Source organism: Notolabrus celidotus, chromosome 9 (genome assembly GCF_009762535.1).
Source record: "Notolabrus celidotus isolate fNotCel1 chromosome 9, fNotCel1.pri, whole genome shotgun sequence".
Taxonomy (NCBI): domain Eukaryota; kingdom Metazoa; phylum Chordata; class Actinopteri; order Labriformes; family Labridae; genus Notolabrus; species Notolabrus celidotus.
Genome location: NC_048280.1, coordinates 29,570,097 through 29,596,099, shown reverse-complemented (window position 1 = coordinate 29,596,099; position 26,003 = coordinate 29,570,097). Strand labels below are relative to the sequence as shown.

At 39.6% G+C, this 26,003-nt stretch overlaps 1 protein-coding gene across 1 annotated transcript in view; it reads right to left on the bottom strand.

Annotated features, from left to right (window-relative positions):
• The window catches only part of txnrd2.2 (thioredoxin reductase 2, tandem duplicate 2), a 28,640-nt gene extending 4,952 nt beyond the window's left edge, over positions 1–23,688 (bottom strand). The window contains exons 1-14 of the mRNA XM_034692040.1: positions 23,576–23,688; positions 22,603–22,668; positions 22,466–22,522; positions 22,231–22,375; positions 21,430–21,504; positions 19,758–19,836; positions 19,178–19,240; positions 18,547–18,617; positions 14,247–14,266; positions 13,888–13,979; positions 13,621–13,795; positions 3,453–3,589; positions 1,241–1,336; positions 416–508 (exon numbers count right to left, since the gene is read on the bottom strand). Of these exons, the coding sequence (XP_034547931.1) occupies positions 416–508; positions 1,241–1,336; positions 3,453–3,589; positions 13,621–13,795; positions 13,888–13,979; positions 14,247–14,266; positions 18,547–18,617; positions 19,178–19,240; positions 19,758–19,836; positions 21,430–21,504; positions 22,231–22,375; positions 22,466–22,522; positions 22,603–22,668; positions 23,576–23,651 (1,245 nt within the window). The 5' untranslated portion in view covers positions 23,652–23,688. The remainder of the gene's footprint in view (positions 1–415; positions 509–1,240; positions 1,337–3,452; positions 3,590–13,620; positions 13,796–13,887; positions 13,980–14,246; positions 14,267–18,546; positions 18,618–19,177; positions 19,241–19,757; positions 19,837–21,429; positions 21,505–22,230; positions 22,376–22,465; positions 22,523–22,602; positions 22,669–23,575) is intronic.
• Between the last annotated feature and the right edge of the window lie 2,315 nt (positions 23,689–26,003).

The following is a 26,003-nucleotide window of genomic DNA, read 5'->3' as shown; positions in this document are numbered from 1 at the left end:
GGAAATTCAAAACATTTTTGGAACTTTACTGGAAGTTTCTACATGTAACAGTAACAGCTGAGTAAAAGGTCCAGATCTCACTTAAGCCAAACAAATTTAATTTAGGCTTTTATCGTGGGAAAATTAATGGTTACCAGCTTATTTGAATTGAATTGCATTTTGTAACTTTAAAAAAAAAAGTGCAATACAATTTAAGGTAATATTATTATCATTATTATTACAATCGTTTTTTTTTTACTTAATGTAAGTTATAGAAAGTAAAAGTTGTGTTTCATAATTATTTGTATTAAATTAAATAAGAAAAGTAACTCTTAAAAAACGACTTAAACTATCAAAATTTTCTGATGTAGTGTTACTTGAAGCTTCAGCAGTAGCTTCACAATGAATCCTACAAGACATGGAAACACATTCTCACTTCTATGCCGTCTTTTCCATGCCTCTTCTCAGCCTCCTCCTCAGATAGACCCACACAGCCGTACTCCAGGGGGGTGAACACTGTGGTGGCTACCTGAGACAGACAGACAGACCGATGGATGGACAGAGGGATAGACAGAAACCAGAAAACTAGGCTTTAAAAAATTAGCCAGTTAACTCATCATTGTGTGTCAGCCTTAAAAACTTGATGGGGCTCATTTGAGCTCTGTGTTACTTCCTGTTTTACTTTGGTGCTCCTTGCTGAGGCTTCTAGTTATTCACCTGCGTGCATCTGAAATCATCAGGCTGAGTCTATTAAGTCAGAACCTGATCAGCACGATCTCTGTCCACACCTGGCAGCAGCAACACCTCAGTGATTTGTTTTCTGCTTTCAGTGATTTTCTGTGATTTTTAGTCAAATAAAATATGATGACAAAATTCCATCATGTTTTGTCATGCACCAGCCAGCAGTAACACTCAATAGTAACATTCACACTGGGCAACAGACTCATAGCTTTAAAAAAAAAAGCTTTCAGTAAGACTTGGGAAGAGTTCAATGAAATTATTGTATATGCAGGTGGATGTATATTTATAATTTTCTGACAGTACGCAAGTCCATGACACGGCTCATCCTGAACTCAGGAAGCGGGTGCAGGAATATGTGCAGATTTAACTGAGATTTTAACAATAAAACTTCAGAATATTTAAAATATTAAGAACAAGAATAATCTATATAGAATTAGGAATAAAACAATAGGCTCAAAGACACAAAGTGCTGATGGATTAAATACAATATTCAGCCAGTATGTGTGAGTGTGTATCTTACATTGTCGTAGTTCATGAGCTCGGTGTTGTGACCGGTCAGTCTCCGGGCGAGAAGCTTTCCTGCTTTAATGGCTGTTGGGGTCAATTCAGGACGACCCTGAAAGTAGAAACAATTCAATGAACTTTGCCATTTTTGCATCACTTTAAACAATATTATAGTTTTGAAAGCGCTAATTATTTTAAGACTGTGTTTACCGTGTAGCACCTAACAGGATTGTGAATTATTAAAATAAACCATCAGGTCATCAGGTTTAACTCCAAAAATGTAAACTGTCTAGCACAGATAGATCTCAGCTTCTGTGTTTTAGCCTTTATTGTTGTGGGTGTCTGACAGTCAGACTCTCACACTCACACTCACACACAAACACACACACACACACACACAAAATTGAACGGTGAAGGAAACAGTAGGGCTGCAGGGCAATTCTAAAGGCATGACTTAAAACCTGTTCATTGCCACCACACATCCTGTTGTCCAAAACACCTTCTGCAGCACGCTGCATGTATTTGGATGTGTGCTCTCCTATTCCCATGAAAGTCTTTCGTCATATAAACATACTGCAATGCTTGGCACCCTTTAGTAAGAACATAAAACAACAAAGTGCTGGACGATTTGAGATATGAACCTGTCTGCCTTAAAATAATAATAATTCAAAAAAGTTTCACCGCTGCTGTGAAAAGCTGACAGACAGATTGGGTTAGAGTATGACTCATCAAAGTGAACTGTCAATCATAAAGAGAGAGTGCGTGTGTGTGTGTGTGTGTGTGTGTGTGTGTGTGTGTGTGTGTGTGTGTGTGTGTGTGTGTGTGTGTGTGTGTGTGTGTGTGTGTGTGTGTGTGTGTGTGTGTGTGCGTGTGTGCGTGTGTGCGCGTGTGTGCGCGTGTGTGCGTGTGTGTGTGTGCATGTGTGTGCATGTGTGCATGCGTGTGTGCATGTGTGCGCACACCATAAGGCCATACGGCCTGAAAGGCAGGAAGGAAGCACACAGCTGGTCATGTTGAAAAAACAACACTGACATTACATGCTGCAGGTAGAACTAGTAACAACAAGACTGCTTCAGCCTGGAACACACACAGCTAGAGAGCATGATTACATGACAGCAGGTTTAAAATACTTCACTTAATTCTTTTGAAAAGTTCTTGTACCAAAAAGTCTGTCCGGCACGTGTGTTCAAACCAATGTCATACCTTTAGAAAACAAAACTCTGTCATAATTGCTTATGTCAATATTTTGCACCTCTAAGTTGGTGGCAGGTAACAACTTTAATACTACCCTCTATATTTGATTAGAATGAGGTCAAAAGAGGGGGAGTAGGGAACATCAAAAAGGGAACAAGTGTGAAAAATTAGGAAGTTAACACATAAACAAAGCATTTTGTATTCATCTTAATCAGACTCTCTTTTTTTCTGAGGGTCTAGAATAAGTAGAGGGGTTAGGTGTGTAGATGCACCAATGGTGAAAATCGGGGCAGATACTAATACGATGTTAAAAAAACAACATTGTATCAGTTCTAGTCAATAGGATTTTTGCACGACTTCTTTGTAGTTCTTCATCTCTGTTTTTTAAATGAACTATGAGATTTGATTAAATTGTTGTTAGAAGTCCCTCCTCTTGAAATGTCATTGGACTATGTCTTACAAACTGCATGCTGCTGATCTTACTCAGAAGCGCTGTGATACTTCCACACTGCTGACATTTTGTCCAACAGGTGACCTCTTCTGCCGTATGAAAGCCTCTTCTCTGAATCAGAAGTTAGGTATCCTAGTTTACAGGCATGAAATCGTCACAACCAATAATCATCACCTAGTGACATTTGTGCATGGCACAGTATTTACAGGTGGGTGGCTGTTTGCAGATAGGACACATTTTGGCCTACATCAATGTTAAAGCAAAAACAAAAAATCTACTTTGAACTTTAAATTTGTTTTTCTATTTTTGGTTTCCATAAAAAAAGAAGGAATAAGACCCAAATACAATTTATTCTAATCAGTTATTGGCATACAAATATCGTTCTTTTTAAAAAAAACCCATTTGTTTCCAGATTCCTCTTAAAGACTTGACAGTTCTCTGGTTCAGCGGCTGAAACTATAAAAATAAATTTCCAATTTCCCTCTGTGTTGGTCGTTACAGTCTAAATCAGTACTGTTATGCAATGTTTTCTTACCTTTAACTATCTATGCTCTGTGTGAGCTGCTTTGTTGACAATGCCTACCTCTCCGATGTCGCCAAAAGCATAGATATTTGGCACTGATGTGGATTCGTTGGCGCCCACGACTATTTTCCCCGTCTCCTTGTTGAGTTGTACGCCAAGCTTGTCCAGGCCCAGAGCTTTGGTTTCAGGGGCTCTGCCTGAGGTCAGTGGAAGGAAACAACACAAGGAGAATATTACATTACAGCTCAGGAGAGGAGAGGAGGGGGGCTCTCTGTGCAGTGTTCACAACACATTCTGCTGAGGCTCTAGGACATAAAGCTACATTAGCAGAGTTACAAAAGCATGGTAGATACAGTAAGGACGAGGGATGTCTGTACAGTGTTCCTGCCATACACTCTGGATATTATTAAAGTCTTAGTTTTAGCCTGTTAGCATGCTAAAATTTGCTAATTAAAAACACCTGGTCAGCTAAGAGAGAAAGAGAAAGAGAAAGAGAAAGAGATAGAGATAGAGATAGAGATAGAGATAGAGATAGAGATAGAGATAGAGATAGAGATAGAGATAGAGATAGAGATAGAGATAGAGAGAGAGAGAGAGAGAGAGAGAGAGGGAGACAGAGAGGGAGAGAGCCGTAACTGATGAGCATCTGGGAATCAGTTTCCCATCAACCCCTGGGACACCCAAAAGGTGTGATTCCTGACACTTCCTGGGGGACGGCTGACTGATGCTGTCGACGCTGAGTCTCTATGGTGATGGGGCACTGGACCACTCGCCCCCCCCTCCTCTCCACAGCTCCTCACAACCTGCCTGGGTAGCATAATAAACACCCAGCTCTGAGCTACCCGTGTAGATGCTATCGAACAGCAAAAATAACAAACCCCTGAGACCCTTTTTCCTGGCTGGAGCCGGAGAACAACGTCCTCCCCGTCTCCTCAGACCGGGGGGGCTATGGGGATGTGTTTAGTGCTCACAGCTTGGGTGGTGGAAGACGGTGGAGAGCACAGAGAAGGAGGGAGAGAGGTGAAACTAAGCAGTCACCAATTCCCAAAAGCTCAGGCCCAAATATTCTCATGTCCCGTCCTGTATGTCCAAAACACTGAAATAGTCTGCACTGTCAGCCATGTATTTCCTGATCTCTGATTTTATTGCAGATTTCAGATCTTTATTTTTATTTTGCATCTCTATATTTCTGATATTTTTTTTCTTTACATTTCATTGAAATATCCCTGTTCATTTTTGTTTCAGATCTGCATATTAAAGCAGCCACAATACATAATCAAAATGAATCTGTGTTTGCTGAACAGCTAAACACAGCTTTTACTTTAAAGATTCAATCAGAAACTTTCTGATTTAAACAAGTTAACAAACAGTTTTATTTTTTATTCTATGTATTATTCAGCTTGTGACATTTCAATAACTTGTATGAAAAGACAATGAGTTGTTGGATAAATTATATCAAAAACAATTCCTCACTGATCACCCAACTGTGTTAAATACTTGATTCTGATTGATCAAAATTCGATAACAACGGTTATCAATTCTGAATAGCAAGAGTAATGTTAGAGACAACTAGATCACACACATCATACGTAATCAATCAGTGGAAAGGTGTCCTGCACATTTCTACCGTTTAGGATTTCACCTCTTCCTGTTGATAATGTGGCAAAAAAAAACCTTCCTGATAGCATCAGTAGGACACATGGAGGATATTTTGGTTATTACTCTCAAGTTATTTGGAGAGCTCAGAACTTCATTGCACGGTCAATGGCTGTCCAGTCCACAGGAGACAAGACAAGTCAAGAGGTTGTAGGCAGCGCAGAACTAGTGAGGGATGTTTAAACACACAAGAAGCTGACTGAAAGACACATCGACCAAATTTAAAAAAAACACATCACAGTATTAGGTTTGGCAGAGTCACAGGGCTGGTCGAGTAAAAAGAAAATGCCAAAAAAGTAACAGGGAACCGCCGTTATTTTCTGCATCAGTTATAATTGCTAAAAAAAAAAACTTTTACTGAAGTTTGTAAAAAGCAAGAGGGCTAAGAATAAAATTTATTATTTGATGTTTTTTGGTTCATTTTACTGTTGCTTTTATGGTTTTATTATTACTGTTGTAATATCTTATAAAGCACTTTGTGACATTTTCCATGAAAGGTGCTATACCAAATACATTTTACTTACTTACATGCAGCACATGGCCAAGGGTTCAAGTACAACCCGGGCCACTACTCTGAATTACAGCCTCTGTAAACGGGGCACACAATTTAACTGCTGAGTTACACCTGCAGCTCTATGCTAAGATTTTAGAGTGCATTCACAAACTTTTTCAAACTATTCTTACATTGTTTATAATAATGGTTCACATCATATTGAGACTTCACCTCTATAAAAACACATCTCTGCTGCAAAAACATGATGTATTTCCTCTTTTCTGCTTTAACAGTATTCCATTTCAGCATCAGTTACAACCCAAACATATGTATTGACCTACAAAAAGCCATATCAGTGGAATCTGACTGGAAAGAAAAGACTTTCCTTTACATGTGTGGCCTTCCTGTCTGCAGCGCGAGTCACTGCTCCACTGAAGCAGCGAGCACGGCTCCATTGTGCAACCACGACACAACAACAGTGGGGACTGATAAGAGATTTGGTTGAAGCTGAGACCAACACACACTCGCACTCTCTCTCACACACACTGCGACTCAACATTTAGGCCAACAAAAGCCTGTTGTGACATTAAGAGGAAGCTTCCAGACTGCTAGGCTAATTAGCCACAACAACTGCGCACCAGATGGAGTGAGAGCTGAGCGCTTATCTGATCGATCAAATGAACAAAGACAAAAGGGAGGGCAGTGTGTGTGTGTGTGGGGAGAGTTCTTTAGGAAGTACATCATAGGGGTGTCAAAAATGATAATGTGTTCTATTTCAGGCCAAAAAATAGGAGAGAATATAATAAATATACATATATATAATATAATAAATAAAGCAAGTTAATATTAACTTACTGTAATTAAATCATAGTAAAGACAGTATAGAGAGTTTTAGTATCACCACTGTTAATCATCGTCCACATATTGTATCACATGCATCCAATCTCCGGCTGTATGAGTGCTTTAATTCATCTTAACATACTTTTCTCCTGGATACAAAAATTAATTCTTGTTGGCACTTCAGTCAGAGTTTTATTGTGAATGCTGGTGCTGCTTTAAACTATACATCACTGTTATGCTGTATTCAGGGATGTGATTGGCATCAGACAAAAAAGCAGGATAATACACAGAATGCAGGGCACATCACAGCACATATCTAAATTTTAACTGCTCTATAAACATCATTGTTAAATAAAGTGCAACAATACCTGCATCCTTAGCTCCATCTTGTTTTATAAATGCCAATTAATAACTGGTTTTAGCCCCCACCACAGGGTGCATAAGTGGGAGTCCTCCACCAGAGAATTTAGAACAAAAGAAATGTATTATAGTATTATTATATGTATTATTTGACTAATTTCTGTATTTTCTGCATTCATTTCTGATGTTTATGTCCTCTTTTTTACTGTTTGTGCAGCTATTTTGTTTGTTCATCAATAGATCAATCCATAAATATTTATTCATATAGCACCAAATCACAACAAACGTTATCTCAAGATGCTTTTACAAACAGAGCAGGTCTAGACCGTACTCTATGTTATAGTTTAACAAAAACCCAACATGAAGACAGGATAAGATCCGGTCCCATCTTACTGACAGGACTCAGTCTGATCTCATCTTAATCCACCATGAGCATTGCATTTGTGCATCAAGCCTTTTTAGCACAATTCCAGCAGTTTGATTTACATAGCTTATTTATAGTTTTTAAAAAATACAGTATGTACATAACAATAACTAGAATCGGTTTTGTTTCATCATAAGCAAAAAAACAAAAAGCTAATTGGATCTTATTGCAGAACTTTTCTTATTTCCTGAAATCATTCTTCCTGGAAGCAAAATGAAGAGTTGAAACTAAGTTTCAGAGTGACACTGTGTCCAGTTACCATGTTCATTTTAACTGCACAAATGTCTGTCACCAGCCTACATGCAAAGAAGGGAGAGAGAGGCTCATCTGTGTATACTCCTATCATTAAGTATGGAAATAAGTAACAGTATAATAATTATAATGCTATATATCACTATTCGAAATTAGGATATAATAACCCAAGGGCAGAACTTGGTGATGTCATGGCTGGCAGCCGCCTTTACAACGCAAACACGCCAAAACACACATGCCCATCAAATGTCTTCATACTTCTACCGAAGACACACGCCTGAGTCGTTAACTGTCAGCTTACAGAGGCTTGCAAATGAGCACAAACAGTTAATGCGGCAGGTCAAGGTGGAACTGAAAACCAAACAAAAATCTGCATGAATAATTTACAGTCTCAAAGTTGACTCTTCAGGTCATAAAAACAGGTACTTCTGATAAACTCAGAAGGTAATCTCCCGATACACTTTCAAAACATCAACTCTCAACATACATCATCCTTCAAAAATCTTTGATCACTTCATACGGCACTGGGATTTAGATGTCTGCAAACCACCAGAGTAATCCAGACACAAGAGCAACATTCAGGGATGTCATCAGGAACTTATAAAACTGAGAGACGGGCAAATGTCTTTAAAAAAAAACAGAAAAAGTTAAAAAATGACATCCTCGGGAACCGAAGAGCCAGCGAGGAGGAAGACTAATTTTCCCACTGTCCACATGCAGACAGGAAGTGTGAAAACGCTGTTTCCTGGTGTGTTTCGGTCGGTCACACCTGGACAGGGGAGCGGCCGCGAGGCCAGGAAGGAGCAGGGGAAAGGTGGAGGCAGACAGGGCCGTGGAGTAGGATGTGGCAGACGGTGGTGAAACTGTCCCCCGGTCCCCTCTGGCCTTTAATAACTCCACAGAGGCCTGGGACCCGGCCTGGCCCCTAGTGTAAGGTCACAGTAAAGGGAAGTGGCCTTGTACTCATAACTCCTGCTTGTATACATCAAAGAGCAGAGGCCACGCTGTTACTGGTTCTCACTCCACTGTATGGGAACAAAAGCTTACGTGGATGTCATGAGCAACACAAACAAAACAACACCACTGTGTTACGTCTTATGACAGGTTTAGGAAACGTTATATACAGTAGCCTATAACGTGGAGGAGCTTTGAGATGTGGTGAAAAATCTGGTGATTAGAATTGTTCAATAGAATACTGATACTAGTATCTGCATCAACTCATGATACTGCCGTATATAATACTTTCCTTTCCCTTCCCTTAAATTCCAGTGATCGTTTTGCTGTTCGGCTTAAAGGCTGGCCCCTTGAGCCGAGAGCCTCAGTGACCGAGAGAGAGAACACAGCAGTGGTCAAGGTACATAGAGAGGAAGTTAGGAGAGCTAGTCCTGCTCATGAAAATGTTTTTTATCAAAATAACAAACACATCCACAGCTCCAAATAAATCTGCAAGGATTCTAATTTAGAGCTTTCTTTTAAACAAAGGCGTGTCTTTTTGGCTGGCCTCACTGCTGCCAAGAAACTTGTAGCTTGTGGATGGAAACATCCCCATTCACTTTCTGTACAGAAATGGCTGTGGGATTTTATTAATGCTGCCAACTTGTAATGCTGGGCAACAGAAATACATCATGACAAGTTGGCTTGACAACATTAATACTCTGAAGAATTTGCTATAAACAGGTTTCCATCCATCCACAGGGTTCTTGGGGTGGGGTGGGAAGGTACTTATGGGTGTGAGGCATTTCTTTTTTTTCTTCCTTCTTTTCATTTTTGTTAACCTATTTTTGTAATTCTTTACATGGTGATCCAAGAGTGAGAGACAATTTAATCTCTATTTACTTGTATTTAATACAATGGATAACAGTAATAATACAAAAATGGATCACAATAAAAATAAATAAATGTGCAAGAGGGAGCTAAATTTTGTTAGTTTGCAGCTGCTCTTCATACTTCCTGCTGTGTGTCTCTACTCTGCTATCCCTCAGACCTGCAGCTCTAACACAATAATGACACAGACTGTTTTTATTCACAGGGCAGCAAATATCAGTCTTTAGTCCATTTTCATTAAGATGCATAAGTCACATTGGTGTCTGTTGCAGACTCACGAAGAGTAAACAAGGACAGCAATGACACCTGATCACTAGGATTTCTTTAAGTCCAAGTCTGTACAATGACTGACACACGTAAATGCCCATTACATAGCTACATGATGAGAAAATCTGCAGACACGGACACATAAGTGTAAGTTGCTATATTATGTAAGTGGGGCTATTTCTGTAAAAGTCCTCTTAATTATGTCTGATTTGCAAATAAGGACTCCTGGCTCAATCACACAGCAAGCTGTATTCTCAGCTCCAATTTTAAATTTGACTTTTAAATGTAAAGTACTTCAAAGTAAGTCATTGCATGTTGTATTGTAATGGGTATTGTAACAGGAGGTCCATGCCAATACTTTGCACCATCCTCATAACAAGAATAACTAGTTGGTTAAACAAATAATTAATAATTATATTACTGTGGGCCCAAAATGTCAGTCCAATTATGTGTCAGAGCTGTCCCTTCATAGCCAGAGCTGAAGCTTAAATTGATGGTTACCCCAATATTTCTGTAATTCTCTACTACCAGGATAAACAAGCATGGACGACACATGGCATCTCGTAGCCCAGCATTTGCAGCATTCTGATCTAGAAAGTGGGGATGAAGTTGTATGTAGGCGGCATCTGGTTAAACTGCATATAACCATTCAAGCAGCACATTGAGTAACCAGCAAAAGTCATGTGGAGGTTAACCTGCAAGGAGGATCGAATGCTGGTGGTGCTAGCTCTGCTAATGTTAACTATTTGGACAACCAATTTAGCATTGTTTACATGCAGACTCTGTGATCCCGTGATAAGCTGGGGGGGGGGGGGGGGGGGGGGAATAGTGGTGAACGTTGACTGTTTTCTGAATGTTTTCTTACTTTGAGGCAGAATTTAAATTTCTATTTAGATAACTAGGAAATCAGTTGTTTCAGAACATCCCCATCCAATATCATAACTCATTGGAAAAGTCAAGTATCACTTGACAATAAAAAACAACGGCAGTATGTAGCTAGAAAATGGTCCAATGTTACTCAAACCTAGCAAAATGTCTGCAATCAGTTTTGCCAACAACAATATGCACATGTTTAACTGGTATGGCTGTGGTACTCTGTCAATTCTAGGTATCACAACCAGTACCTGGGAGAAAAAAATGGCGTTGGTAATGCGAAATATTCTGTTAAGTAGAATACAAACAGGCTTATGTGCTTAATATTTTGCTGCATCAAGTAACTGATCATATATATAAAAAGCTGGTTCTGCCATGAGGTGGAGTATGAGGTTGTGGAGAAAGCTCTAAAGAATTTAGGAAACACAGCAGGTCCGAGCATCTCACGCATGTCAGCACACCTACTGAACCGTGCACTCAATGCAAATATTGTCATCAGCAGTCCCACGCTGAGATGAAGTGGGAATTGAGCCACAGGAGGGAAAAGCGAACGTCATCTCAGCTGCAGGGTCACGCACATCCTCGTCGCTGTCACACGCATAGAGCGAGAAAGAACACACTCCCCTGCCTCCCTCCAACTACTCTCAAACATCAGCTGACAGTCCAGTGTAGTCGGCAACGGAAAAAAAATGTTTTTTATATTTTCAGATGGTTACTCATAAAAAAGAATGAGAGGCATGATAGAACAGAAGATGAATGGATGAGAAAGTGGATGAGGAAGGCTACTGGTAATAGCACGCAAAGGGCCACGGGCAGGGATGGCAGTGACAGATGCAAGGTTGGTTTCCGCAGGGGTGGCATGAGCAGGAAGGCCCGGAGAGGGAGAACAAAGAGGGGAACGGGGTGACCCTGTGCCTGGGTGCATCCTGCCCCATCCTGCCCCTCCACAGCCAGAGAGCCAGAGAGCCAGAGAGCCAGCGGTGGGTGATTAACACTTCCCCCCTGCCGTCCTCATCACTCAGACTTTATTACTTTGTTTTCAGCCTTGATTCCTCTGCAATCTGCTGACACTGCACTCAATTCAGCCTGACAATGAAATAAGTGGTGGCAGGGAAAAACAGTAATAGTGCTGTTTTATTTTAGGAGTATATGTGGGAAACAAATGGGAGGTGCTTTAACTTTAAAAAGACAAAATGGCGGACCTCTTCTGTTACCTGATCATTGTCACTTTAACACGTACCAGTAGATTTTGTTATATTTAGACAGTAAAAAACATGGGTTTATAAGGAGGACCTGTGCACTGTAAAAATGAAAGCTTAAAATTGTTGGTCTGAAAATGACTTTTTGGTCATGTAAACAAAAAATGTTCCATTTCGTTGCAAACTACATCAAAGTAGTTATCTCAACTACCTGTTTGTTGTGTAAAGTTGGTCTTATATCATAAGTTAGGTTGGCAAAACTTAAAATTATGGGTTTGAGGCTCGGCTAAATTATTTGAGTATGCTTCAGGCAAAGAACGGGGTCTCCAACTCAAATCTACAGGGGTCTTCCACACTTTCAATTCTCCACATGTGGCGCCATCTCTCCTGTCCTGTGTAGATTTTATTGCCCTAAAGGTGAGTATTTTGTTTGAGTATTGTATCGAAACTCGAGCTTTACAGTTGGTCTACTGACGGTGAGTTGATTACCGGTTAATGTAACTCTAATTTGTTTAGTTAGTTTAATAATGCATGGTCATTACCAATAGTTAGCCGCTTGGAAATTAGCTAGCTACCTTGCAAAAACGTTGCAGTAACGTGCAGTAACAAAAGGTACATATTCTGAACAAAAAATAACAAGTTGGCACAACTTTCACTTCTTAGTATGTAGAACTCAAACCTTTAAGTTACACTACATATGAATGATAAGTTATCTCAACAAAAAAACTAATCAGTTGGCTCAAATGTAAGATTTCTAGTTAGCCTCAAAACTCAAAAATCTAGTGCAGACAGTTGCCTTGAAATTTTGAGTTTTCACAGCTTTTTGCGTTTTAACAATGTGGTTGAATTGATGTTGCAAACTGGGCTCATAGTTAAAAGGAATGCCGCCATCTAAATAATTCAGGTTCAAACATCTGTCAGAGGTGTTTTAATAAGGAATTTGGGACAGGTCTGGCTCATCTTGTGAAGTTACAAATCTTCACCCTGATGCAAATCTTTGAGCTCTTTCCTTTTAAGCTATGTTAACAGTTTTGTATCAAAGGTGCAAAGTGCCCCAGTGAATGCCTGAAACTGTATTCAATTTACCACTCCTTGATTTTAATCTGACCAAAACATTGTGTTTGAAAGTAAATATTTAAAATAAATATATATTTTTGTGACTTATGTCTTTCTTGTGTCGAAAGCTCTTGGACTCCTGATATTTTAAATAATTACAGAACACTCAAGCTGTTTTTATTCCCACATGCATCTCACATCAGGATATTTTCACTGTCAGATGAACCCTCACAACTTAATGTACTCTGTTTGGTTTAAATGTGTGTGAGGGGGAAGGAGCAAGCGCAGTCGGATGGGAAGTTTTCCATAATGGCAACTATATCACCAAGACAAACATTAAAAACATGATACAGTCATCTTTTGTGAGCAGTGAAAAGTATCCTGTCGAGAAACTCTGCTTAATCATCATCACTCCTCCTACTTGCTCCCAGAGAACTTTCCTGACTTTTACCTGCTGCATTGACACATCTCTGACCTCATGCAGCAATTTTTTTCGTGGGCCTGTAAGGTAAAAAAAATCGTCTGTAGAGAGTATTTTCTTAAAGAATTCTTGCTTTTGTCTCATAACAGTCATACATATCACTCATTGTCATCCCTTTCGATGACAATTGTAAACACAGGCAATTTTAGCAGCATGCAGTTAAACACTTGATCTGACACTGACCCAGCAGCACTGGTAACGGGAACTAAAAATGACTTAACATAATAGAACCGGTTTTGTCTCGTTTGCTTTTTAATGGTCATGAGGACACATCAGTATTTCTTTCAGTTTGTTCTGTAAGAAGCTACAAACTCCTCACAGGAGCTTTAAGTGTCCATGTGCAACAGAATGAGCCTCCACCTCTCTTTGGACAATGTTCTCTGATCTCACCTCCATGTGGAGAGGCGTTCATATTGCACTCTGAACATTATCACATGAATTCAGTTTTCTTTAAGATCGAAATGAGATGCGACTTGCACAAAGAGACACATTCACACACTTACCAACAGCCCACAACACAGAGTCAAAGGTGTCACTGTGTTCGCTGCCTGTGTTGGTGTCGGTCCAGGTCACCTGTAGAGCTCCTGAGGACAGTTTGTCCACTCTCTTTGGGGCACACTTCCATGCAAACTTGGTCCCATAAGCCTCCATGTAGTCTGTGACCAGGCTGGCTATTTGCTGCAAAACAGAGGAAGAGTATTCACTTTCAGAAAAGGCTAAAACAATATCATTATGACCAGAGTGTGCAGACTGAAGATTAGGAGCAATACCTGGTCAAACCCCCGGAGGGCGATGCTGCGGACCATCACTGTGGTATCCAAACCGATGCCTGTGAGGAAGCCTGCACACTCCAGAGCCACATCTGAGCAGCAGCAGGTTCAGGATTATAACAGAGCAGTAGCATTTAGAGTGTGGCCAAAACAAATAAAAACTAAGACCCAACACTCGGAGGGAGCTCAGAAAGAAGGTGCAGCAAAGTCATGAAGCAACACAGGAACAAAGAAACTATTATACTGGATTTGGAAAAATGTAATCATCCCTCTTATTATAACTTAATCACTTTCTACTGATTACTACTGGACTTTATACAGCAGCTCCCATTACAAGTTCATTGGCAGACAAAGGATACAGCTGGCTCCAACCACAAGTCTGCAAAACACAAAGAGAGAAAAGTCCTGAGCCCGACTAATAGTACAACAAAAATACATTTCCTCATTTGTGAAGCACTTTGGCCAAACAAAATAAAGAGAGATGAAAATGTTTACTTTAAATCCTAGAATTGGAGAGGTGATGAATTACAAAACCTCACCATGTCTGACTGAGGTGAAGATGTGTGAGGAAAAAGGAGAAAATGGGTACACTGAAAGCTGTACATTTGTGTGTATGTGTGTGTGTGTGTGTGTGTGTTTTTGTGTGTGTGGTCCAGGTGAATCGCACTCCTAATTCAGCCCCCATATCTGTGGTGTTGAGGAGCACTAATTGCCAGAGTTAAGTCTAATCCCTGCAGACGGGGTGTGCCATGTACAGGGCTCAAGTCCACACATCAGCCAGCTGAGTGATGCCCATCACACGCATACATGAGGCCCTTCTTCACCCTGTTTTTACCTCCCTGTTTACACGCAGACCTCCGTCCCTCTCGTCTGCTCCGCCTGACAGCTCTGGCAGCCTGCGGCACATCCTGCCCCGGTCCCTGCTCACGGTAACCACTAAAAGCACCGATGCCCATTTTGTGTCAGTCTGTGTTATGAAGGGGTTCACTTAGCACGTATTGTGAAGTGGCTTAAAGAAGATTAGGCAGAGAGCTTTAGCTTGATTCTACACTTCCATCACTGACGAAGAGTCTGCTTTCCCCCTACCTCTTCTTCTCACCCATTGTACACTAGTCTGGATTTTATGCCACGTGTGTCAATTCAAAGATGTTGGCTTGGATTTTACATTCCCTCTGACATCCGTTTACTTAGGCATTTAACATCTAGACGTATGATGTTCCCTTTTTCATGTGTATTTTTGGAGAAAATTAGACAATGCTTCTTGGTACAGTGAAAGTAGAACATTTAAATCATATAGTTCATTCTGTTCTGTTCACTCTGCTTCTTATTTCAGGATACGTACTTGACATAGCTATATCATCTGATGCTAAATAATGCACAGTTTTAAGACAGCCTCAGTGACATCTTACCTCTGATAGTTTCACTCTAATATTTGTATTTTGGGAACACTTGCTTAGTTGTTCACCGTCTCTGGTTTTCAGCTGCACAAAAATGTAGCAATTTTTACCCATTTCTGTTCCCTCTGCTTAGACTTTCATCAATGTTTTTGACAAACCTCCAAATAGGATTTAGAAAATTTATGTCACACATGAAACAGAGTAACTTTTAGTTCTAATAAAGGGAGTCACTGTTAAAGTGACAAAAAGCAATACTGTTAGTCTGCAGTGTTTTTAACGTCTCATGGAGTTCTGGACTCCCATTTGAAGTAACATATTTGGCATGGAGTCTTTGTACATTAGAAAACTACCAGAGTGATAGAAGTGTTTGAACTCAAGCCTTAGTTTTAATGAACCCACAACTTCAGAGGAGGGCGGTTTCCTTATCCACTCTGCTGAAACATTTTTGACCTTGAACCGCTCTTCAAAAGACCCACAACAGCAAACTCTTGATTTTAAGACTACTTTTTATTCATCTGAAATGTGGGTGGTTTTGTTCTAAAAACTCAAACTCCAAATCAAATATTTCTACTAAATGTTGCTAATGCTTCTGAAGTCATGTCAGTTTGCCTTCACCCACATCAGCCACACATGAGAAAGTCGCTGTTTATGTCTGGTCAAAGCAAAATATGCTTCATGACAATGAACCGCTGAACATGCTGTAAAATCGGACTGTAACTACAAATCCTTTTCGTCAACGCCTGGCAGAAACCTTGTATCTCCAAAACCACTACTTTCCAGGAGGTAGGACGTGTTTTTCCCATAACTAAACACAGCACAAGATTCATCCACAAGCTTTTTTTTTTTAAATATATAATTTCATCTGTTATATTTTTGAAAGCCACCTATCAGACATGTAGGAAGATCATTAGCACTGATTAGTGGAAAACAATTAAAATGATTAAATATGGAGATACAAGGTTTCTATACGATACAACGACGGTATGTTATTTTTACATTAATACTATGTTGGGGGAAAATGTTATGAAAAAAATGAACGTGACTGTGGAAAACACTCGGATAGAAAATACATCAATTCAAAGATATTCTTAATTTCTCCATTAAGGTTTTAAAATGGGTTTTTGACTTATCTAAATGACTGATCATATAAACACATACTCTGAGGACTGCAGTTGTTCTTGTCTAAAGTGAATGACCTTGATTAGCTGTTTGAAGACTTCACAAAAAACTTGTATTAAACCAGTGTTTAATACTTAAAATTTGAAGGTGGCACTAACTCTGTTCAATCTTTGCCATTCTCTATGCTTAAAGAAGATTTTCTTTTAATGTGAAGGTGTGTATTTTTAGGTTAAGTTTTAACAGTGACCACGTTGATAGTTTGATTTCACAAACCTCATCTGTTGCACCAAGAGTCTTCATTTCTTAATTTTATTCTGGGCTGTTCTTTGGAAAGTACACACGTTTAGATACAAATATAAATCATTTTTAAGAGGATTAGGGCAACTGGAAAAAAAACAAAGAAGGTGCCATATTTTTTTTTATTCGTAGAGTCAGAATTCTGACATTTTTCTCAGTATAAAAAAAAATATTACACCTTCATTTTTTTCCCAATTGCCCTGATCCTCTTCCATAGTTTTTATATATCAGACCTGAATTTTACTTAATTTTCTGCTGTGTCTTGGCACCATGTTTGAAGTTGTGAAACATCTTCTTTCTCTTTGTGGCGTCACATAGACAGAGCTCATGCATGTAAAAGAGATCTGGTTGAGGTTTTGTTTCTTTATAAATGGTGGGAAGTTATTCTGAAACCATCTGTGCTGCTTTGCTACAAACCGCTGGAAGATCTTCCCAGGAAGTTTGATCCTCCTCCCTTCCACAACATGACACAGGACCACACAAACAAAGTGCTCACTCTCATTCAAGTACTGTCCGATCCTTGGACCAGTATCACAGTCCTGCAGGCACGCACTCACTGCTTTATCCTGTTAGCATGATGATGGCAGCCGGCTCTGGGCTTCAGCCACGGGGCCTAATCTGTCACTCAGTTGTGTGTGTGTGTGCCCTAAGACCCATTAGACAACCATCACTCACCTGAGACCCCCCCCCCTCCACCCTCACACACACACACACACACACACACACACACACACACACACACACACACACACACACACACACACACACACACACACACACACACACACACCAGCCCTGCTGGCAGAAACAGCCCATCGGACCTCACCTGCACAGCTGACAGCTCAGCGGCACAACAACACCTCCCGCTCTGGCTACCCTGTGTCTTTTAGGAACCTCACAGTGGAAGCCAAAGCTAATGCTAAACCACAGCTAGCCCCTCACAGCCTGCGGGGAGGAAGAGGACTCCACTTGCTGTCTTCCTCTTACATCAAACGACTTCCTGAGCTCAAGTGCTGTCTCTTATGGATAATTCTGCTTCATAAACAAAGATGTTTTGTTGAAATGCTACAGTGATAATTGTTTATGGATGGATGTGCTCATGTTGATTTGTTGAGCATAAATGATTTTGCATTGCCACCAAGTGGTCAAACACGTAAATAGCATATAGAGGTGTGCATGCACTAATATGGAAAACAATATTACAGAGAGTTGAAATGATGGAGGAGTTAATGGCTCGATAAATGCTGCATACCGAGGACACCAGAAACTACACACACACCATCTTTAATATAAAACAGAGACATATATACTGTGTGTTAAAAACAGTATCAAATTCCAAAGCCCAGGTGCAGACACCTTGGATCAAATGAAGCCAAAAAAAATCGGTCTAATTATTTCCCCTTATCTTTCACCGAGAAGCTAACAACAACCAGAGCCCAGGTACACCACAACCACTAGTCACCGTCTGCACGTTGTGCCAAGAGGAAACATCAGGGAAGGACCAATTAACCAGGTGATGACAGCGGCTAAATGGCTGGATTAAAGGGCTTGTTCTGTAAAGGTCAGGATGCACGCCGCTAATCTGAATCATGAGGCGAAGACAGGCTGACAGGAAGGGAGAAAAACAAACGGCATGTCACCGATGAATGATTACAGTGCGTGACGGTGGGCCGTGTCGTGTCAGCGAGCAAGGTAACGCTGTGAGTTGGAGCGAGGCACTAATACTACAGAGATAAGAGGGTTTGGTTTGTCTTGTAGATTTGCTGTATAATCCTTGTTGTACTAAAGTTCTTTGTCTTGTATTTTAACATAATGTTAGTATGTGTAGGTCAGGGGGTTGCCTTACGTTTTCCCAGGCGACTTTTTCAACCAAAAGATGTCGTCACTGGTGAGTCCATGCTCCATGGCTCCAGGAATCTGTAATAAGAATGAAAGCTGTCAGCAGAACTATTTCCTATCAATCACCTATCCAAACATCCGTCAATATTCATGACACAGCAAACAGGTAAATCTGAAAGAAGCTAAAGTGTGTTTTTTATTCCGTCACACCACATTGCACAAAACTTTGGTGTTACTATGAGTTTGTTTTTCTCATTCTTATTTGCTGGTTAACCTGAAACAAGTTTACCAAGCAACACATACAGGAAGAGAGATAAAACAAAATCTATAGGGGATGACATTTGCACACATACATGCACATAATCAGCAAATGTTTTATTTTTTGTTGGATTTTCATTGATCTAACTTCCTCCTTTCCTACACCTTAATATTGATTTTGTAGTTTCCTAGACCACCTGCAACTCCAGACTTACATTGTCATTCATCATCAACAACATTCACGCTGGTATCCTGTCAAATGCTTTACTGTACAGCTTTTATGTGATTTTAACTTTCTGAATAATGTCTTTTTTGTTGCTTGTCATGTTATTTCACCACTATAAGTAGAAGAAGAGACTGAAGGGAGCATTTTTTCTTACATTCGTGGGGTATTTAGGTCGTCCGCCTGTAGCGATCACAATGTTCTTGGCGGTCAGGATGGTCTGCGTGAGAGATAGGAGGGAAGTATGAAGTTTGTTCACTTCCTTTGAAAAATAAGGAAATGTCAAATGCATGTAAGTGGTCTCTACAGTATACTGCTTTGAAGTGACGATGGACACACTTTGAAATAAGCCCTCACATTAAACATGAATCTGTACTGCCTAAATTAGGATTGCAAGAAGGATTAAATTAATAATTTGCACTTCAAATGTATAATAAACTTTAATCAGAGGCAGAAAAATGCCTTTTAATGGAAGTTTTATATTATACCTATGTATGCTGAATAAAGTGGTAGCAGAATTAAATGAGTATTATCAAACAGAGCAATGAAAAAGAAGCAGAAGAAGAATCATACATTAGAATGGACATCAGTCTTACAGACAATATATAATAAAAGACATCCACTAAATATGTTTTCTAAAGCCATTCATACATTTTTTTGGTGTTCATCAACAGCTGAACTCTTGCTCTCAGTTTGTGATTGATAAACTAATAATTTGCTGTGAATCAGCAGCTCACCTCTTTCCCTGCTTTGGTGAGTCCTTTCACGGTGTGTTCATCCACCAGACTTCCTTTCAGATTCAGATACTTCACCTTCCTGTAAAACACACGGAGAACAGCTGGATGGATCTGCTTACAGGTGAAGTGGAGATCACACACACTAAGTGTTTAACATTCCTCTCACTCATTTCCTGCTTATTCCCTCTTACACCATCAACATTTCAACGTATGAATCTGATATGAAAGGTAGCTCCAGCCTCCAAAACACCAACAAACACCAACAAACCCCTGACTGAGATCTGAGATGCACCGAGAAGAGAAGAAGTGCATTATGTCATTTGTGTACGCTGAAATTGTGCAGCTCTACAGCACCAGTAGGACTGATAAGGCCTGTTATCAGATCTCTTAGATATTTCTCTGGATGGATTCTGCACCTTCTACACATGGAGCAACTGGAAGAAGCTTGTAGTTATGGATTTTGCTACAGTAGCGGTTTCACTATTTCTCTAACCCTCTTGATACTTTTCTTAAGATTCTTATGAATCCATTGTAAGTTGTATATTTTGTATCTATTCCCCTTTCAGAAGCAAAAACACGTACAGCCACAAGCTACACTTCTAGTCTACATAAGAAGAGAATTGTTCATATTTATCACTTTCATATGAAACTTAAATCTGTTGTTTGAATTAAACATTAAGTTAGCAATGTGTTCGTCATGTAGCAATTTTATTATGAAAAGACTTTCTTGAACTGATTGTTGGAAGTTTGATTCAAGCGTAATTACCTCCAAATAAATTAAAAGAGTGAATAATAGTTTTGGAATGAATTAGCACTCATACTCTTGGTTCCACAAATCTTTACTCCCACATCTGCTCTATCAGCTTTTCACATGCAAACTTTTAAACACTACTTAGAACTTAATAGCTTTTAGAAAAGTGATCTTAATTATGAGAGATTAATAATGCAACGTTCATTCAACATCTGTGCTGCTCCTGAGAAATGATATTTGTGATTAATACATTGGGGCTCAGTGAGTGCTCTGCAAAGAGGTTAACAGATTCTGCTCTGCTAATTAAAATTGAATCATATTAGAGGAGTTATTAATGTACCACGGTTAAGCTAATGATGTTACTGGTTTAAAAACACTTCAGGTTGAGGTTGTGCACATTTACACACAAGTTTACACCTGTTCGCCCTCCAGCAGCTGCTCACTCAACGTGTGGTTGCTCACTCTCAATCATGCAGTCGTGTAGCAACAGAAATACACAACCTGAAGCAATATTTCATGTCGTAATACCAGCAACATTAAACCAGAGGAAAATGTTTTTTTCATTATTTTATGAAAATTCTGCTTTTGGTAGAAGAGGATGGAAAAGAAGATTAAAATGAGATGAGGCTAAGACATGGATATTACACTGTCAATACTCATCTTGTAGCTATAAATGGGATCAATTAAAATCTATGACATCAAAACCATCAAATTATTTTTCTTGGTAAAGTTTTTAACATTAAGACTATTTTTAGACCCAACAATACATCCAGACAAAGCCTTACAGCCCAGCAAAGACAACCCTTGCATCTCAATGGAGACACATCACTGTAATTTGAGCCTATATCATAATTAAATGAAACATAATTAAAAAATGAATTAATCTGTTTGAACAAAGCAAGCAAAGCTAGTGTCACTCACTTGTCCTGGAGCTGAACTCTGTGACCCCAGTTCAGAGACCTGACGTGGTTTTGAATAGCCTCTGCCATGGTGGACCTGAAAAAACACACCAGAGGGTATTTTATAAACAGACTTCAGTGCTGCATTCCTCAACAAACTGACCACACACAGAGGGAAATATGTTTACTGATGTTTGAGTCCTGCTATTTTTTTAAGGTTAGTCAAAGAGGAAAACATGCAGAAACCTTGACACCACATGCCTCAAACCACATTGAAGCTCAGTTATTGACTGTTTAAGGCACATTTCTCACAGTGTAGTTTATAACCTTATAATTCTTCAGGGTGCCTTTCTTTTGAAAATTTCTTTTAAATCTAAAAAGTGTCAAAGGAAGAACTCCCCATAGAATATTTTCAAATAATATAAAATCTTCACTTGTGGGCTCACATGATGCTCCATTTGTAACATTGAGGAGAAACTTTGTCATGTAGATCCTAGATTTCTTAAGAAATTAATAATATGTGTTATTCCTTTAGAGTTGAGGTCACATTTTTGATGCTCATTCAAAAAGTACACATTCAGTGAACACTATACAAATGATTGTTTCCCTTTTACGTTTGAGGTATAATAAAAGCATCACCTCACTGCCACTCAATAATATTACTTCTCCACCTGAAAGCTGAGTTGTTGCCCTACAATGATTACACCACTAGATGGTGCTGGTCAGCTACTAAGAAAAGTAAGTAGATCCGTTTCCACTGACTCAAGAATACTTTTCACTTAAGCTGATAAAGAACTTAAAGGAACGGTTTTGATTGACCCACCAGTCATGGCAGATTGGTCCTGAGATCTGCCATCCGTATTTCTTAGCGTCCTTCACCGCAGTGCCAAGTAGAGCAGCCTGGTGCATAAGCTTCTTAGGAATACAGCCAACATTTACACATGTGCCTCCCAGTCCCCACTTGGTACCTGTTTGGTAAAGCAATCCCAGTGAGCTTAATCCACAGCAGCATTTCTTTGTAATCAAACAACACAGCAGGGTTATAAAATGTCTTTTACCTTTAGCAGATGGCTCCACGTAATCTAAAACTGCAACCTTCTGTCCCAACTGAGCCGCTGCAAAGATGAATAATGTGTGAGGTGGTGGAGATACATAGAAATCATTGTGCAAAGTAAAAACATGAAGGAGATCTCACCTTCTTTGGAACATGCAAGGCCTCCTGAACCTCCACCGATAACCACCAGGTCATAGTCGTACTTCCCTGTTTAAGCATATCAGATGATGAATGGTAGACACACTAGAACTCTTGTGCATACCAAAGATGTTACATTTACTTTTATTGTATTCAGTTTTCAAGAGTCAATCACTAACACCTGGGAAGAAATTTGCACCATGTAACATCTGGTAATCTAATTAGTAAAAAAAAAGTAGATCAGCAACTTCAATAAAGCACCTTAACCTCAGTATAAAACACAGCTAACTGTACTGTCACTTATGCTCGTATAATGGGCTAAGTTATATTAGCACAAGATTATTTCTACAGTACAGGGCAGCACGCTTCAGCTTCAGCTTCTGTTATAGTTACTGTTCGCATTTTTATATCTATGATTTGATCAATTTAAGTTAATGATGTGTGAAGAACCATCGAGTGTCTGTGACTTGTAGATTTGATGGCCAGCTGGGAACCTCAGCAAGCAGCACCTAATGACTGCTTTTAAAGATTACAAAGAGGTTACTATCACGGGCTACTTCCTGGAAAACAGAGAACAACAATGAAATGAGAAGCGTATAAAATTGTATTTTCTGCCAGCATAACTAAGAAATCAATAGCAGAAGTGTTTCCTGAGGTCAGGTCAGGACACATGAGAAGTTCACTAAACAGTATCAGAGCCATCTTTGTGATATATATGAGGGGATTTTGTGCAGTGTATAAATATTTGCTCTAAAGTGTACTCTTCTGACAGGAGAGTACATGACCAGAGCTAATATCACGGATAACATGAACTACAGTAATAAGGAGGATAAAATGACCTGAAGCAGCACAGCAGTCCCAGCAGCGCTGCTGGTTTGTAAGCTAGCTGAGTCCCGATAGAAACACTTCTGACTTTCACCCTCACCCCGCCCTGTTCTCCATATCGAACTACGATATAATAGCATATATTTGTTACCTGTCAAGCTCCTTGTGAAAACATGAAAACAATTTATCCTTTTCCACCTGTGTCTGCCTCTACAGAGGGCAGCCATGATGTTGTTATGAAAGGACCCAAGCAGCGTATGTGGTGCCTAGAATAATGCCTGAATAGAAATGTGTCGCACATAAATCTCGAAATTACTTTACCAATGGGCCTTAAATGTATCATTGAAAATGTGTTTTTCATAGAAAATTAAAAAAATGTATTTAAGTTATGAATATTGGATAATCTAAAAAATACTAATTGTAATCCCCAACAAAATATAATAGGGGATAACCATAGACTGTATAAAATAGGGGATAACTCGTTATATCTCGCCACCAGAGGGCACTGTCTCTCAAATTGGGGTATGGACATTTCCAGAATTAGGATCACAGCTCACATACATGATCGTCTCTGGAGTAAGACAGCTGAACTTGAGGTGAGAGGACTTTTTGTGTTTTTCACGTCAAATTGTAAATATTCAGCTCCTCAGTATTTTTCTTCTAGGCTTTTAAATGATGGGTTTATAACAAAACAAGTGTTACCCTTACAATGTGTGAGGGGAAAGCTATAGTTTAGATTTATATTAGCTAGCTAACTAGTTGTTAGATGGTTGTTAGCCTTGATGCTAACAAAAAATTCCAGTTGGGGTTAGTCGTCACATTCTCTTTGGGGTTGGTTGTCACATGTAACGACAAACCCCTATGTTCAAAATCATGCATGGTGAAATGAGTTGGGTGCAGACCCTACATTTGCCATCACTGTAACTCAGACAGTGACTGCATGTAGCCTAGTTGAGTTGGCCATTATTGTTCGGCCTATTTGTTTTGTTCTTTATGTTGTTATATAGGCTGGCCTAAAGATGTGTTTCCTGTTCATGTTCCTTGCTCATTTTATGTTAAAATGTATTATGCATAAGTTATGTAGGCCTATCACTTATCAGTGCAATTAAACTTTCAAACTTAGTTCTGCCTTCTTGCCTTTTTTAAAAGATTGTTTCCATTAAAATACCATTGTGACAACCAACCCCATAGTGTGTGACAACCATCCCCCTGATGGGGTTGGTTGTCACAATGTGTCAGAGTGTCTTTGATAGTTAATTGCCTCTTTGTTCCAATGACTTGGAAAATGAGAGGGATACACATTTCAAGCCAACACTTTAAGCTTCAATTTAATTTACGAATGACTGTTGAAAGATGTTTTGATGATGATCAATCATTAAGTGTGACAACCAACCCGTTCTCCCCAGGGGGGCATCATTTGAATGGGGGAGCAGTCAAAGTTTAAAAAATAAATACACGTCATACGAATGTTTCTCACATCCGTATGCTGTGGTGATATGTAGTTATTATTTGACTGTTTTGTGTTCAAGGCCTATTTTTTCTGAAAAGTTTCTTTTTCATTAGTTATTAGAGTTTAAACTGGGTTTGCTTTGATTCACAGCTGCCGTAGAGGGACACTTCAAAGGACACACAGCATTTGCGTACAGTGGCTTCACAGGCTCTGGCTGCACAATGGCTGCGCCCAGGAGCGGGATTTTTTGGCTTCAGAACCATACAACGGGAAGAGGTGGAGCAACGCTGTTCCTTTTTATTTACAGTCTATGGTTCTCCCCTACTCAAAGAAGTGTAATTTTTACCATTGGCATAGACCTGGAGCTATGACCTCTAGGCTATTTAGGCCTGCATTTTTTTTAACCACATGCCTATAGCTATAGTGCATTGTAATGCTTATTGATTTTGGATGGATTTTGCAACAGTCTTCACAAGAAGAGCCTCGACACCATGTAACAAATTACCTCCTCTTCATATAATGGTCCTTGAAGTTGTAGCAGAAGAACGTTGCTCCCAGCGGAGGTTCTCTGAGTCGGGGGAGGTTACTTGGGATGCAATAAAGAAAAATCGCACCCTCATCATCTCCGATGGCAAAATTGTTAAAAAAATAACATTGTAGGAAACATTAAACACAAAGGTGGAGGTGAATGTCGGCTACATCCTGAGGGGATACACCCTAAAGGGTGATACTAGGCCCTTCACCCTACACGTGACTCGAGACACACCATTTTTTAAGGCAGCCAGCTTTAATGTATCAACGAGCCTTAGAGAAGAGGCCAAAAATATATTGATGCCAAAGAGCACGGAAACTGAGGTATCCCTAGTTAGGTCTTGCCAGGGATACCTCACAGTGACTGGCAAGCTGACCAAGGTTAGTAAATGAATCTGTTGATACATTGTTCATACTCTTGTTAAATGATACATTTTTACTAAAACCATCCGATTTCTACATTTCAGCTCTCCATAATCAAGAGGGTGATGGTTAACCAGCAGCCGGTCCCTTTAAAAGTGGTGACCCTGGAACATGTAAGTTCTACAGAGTAACAGGAGTCAAGTGAGCTGTCTTTGTCTGACTGTCACCCAAGACT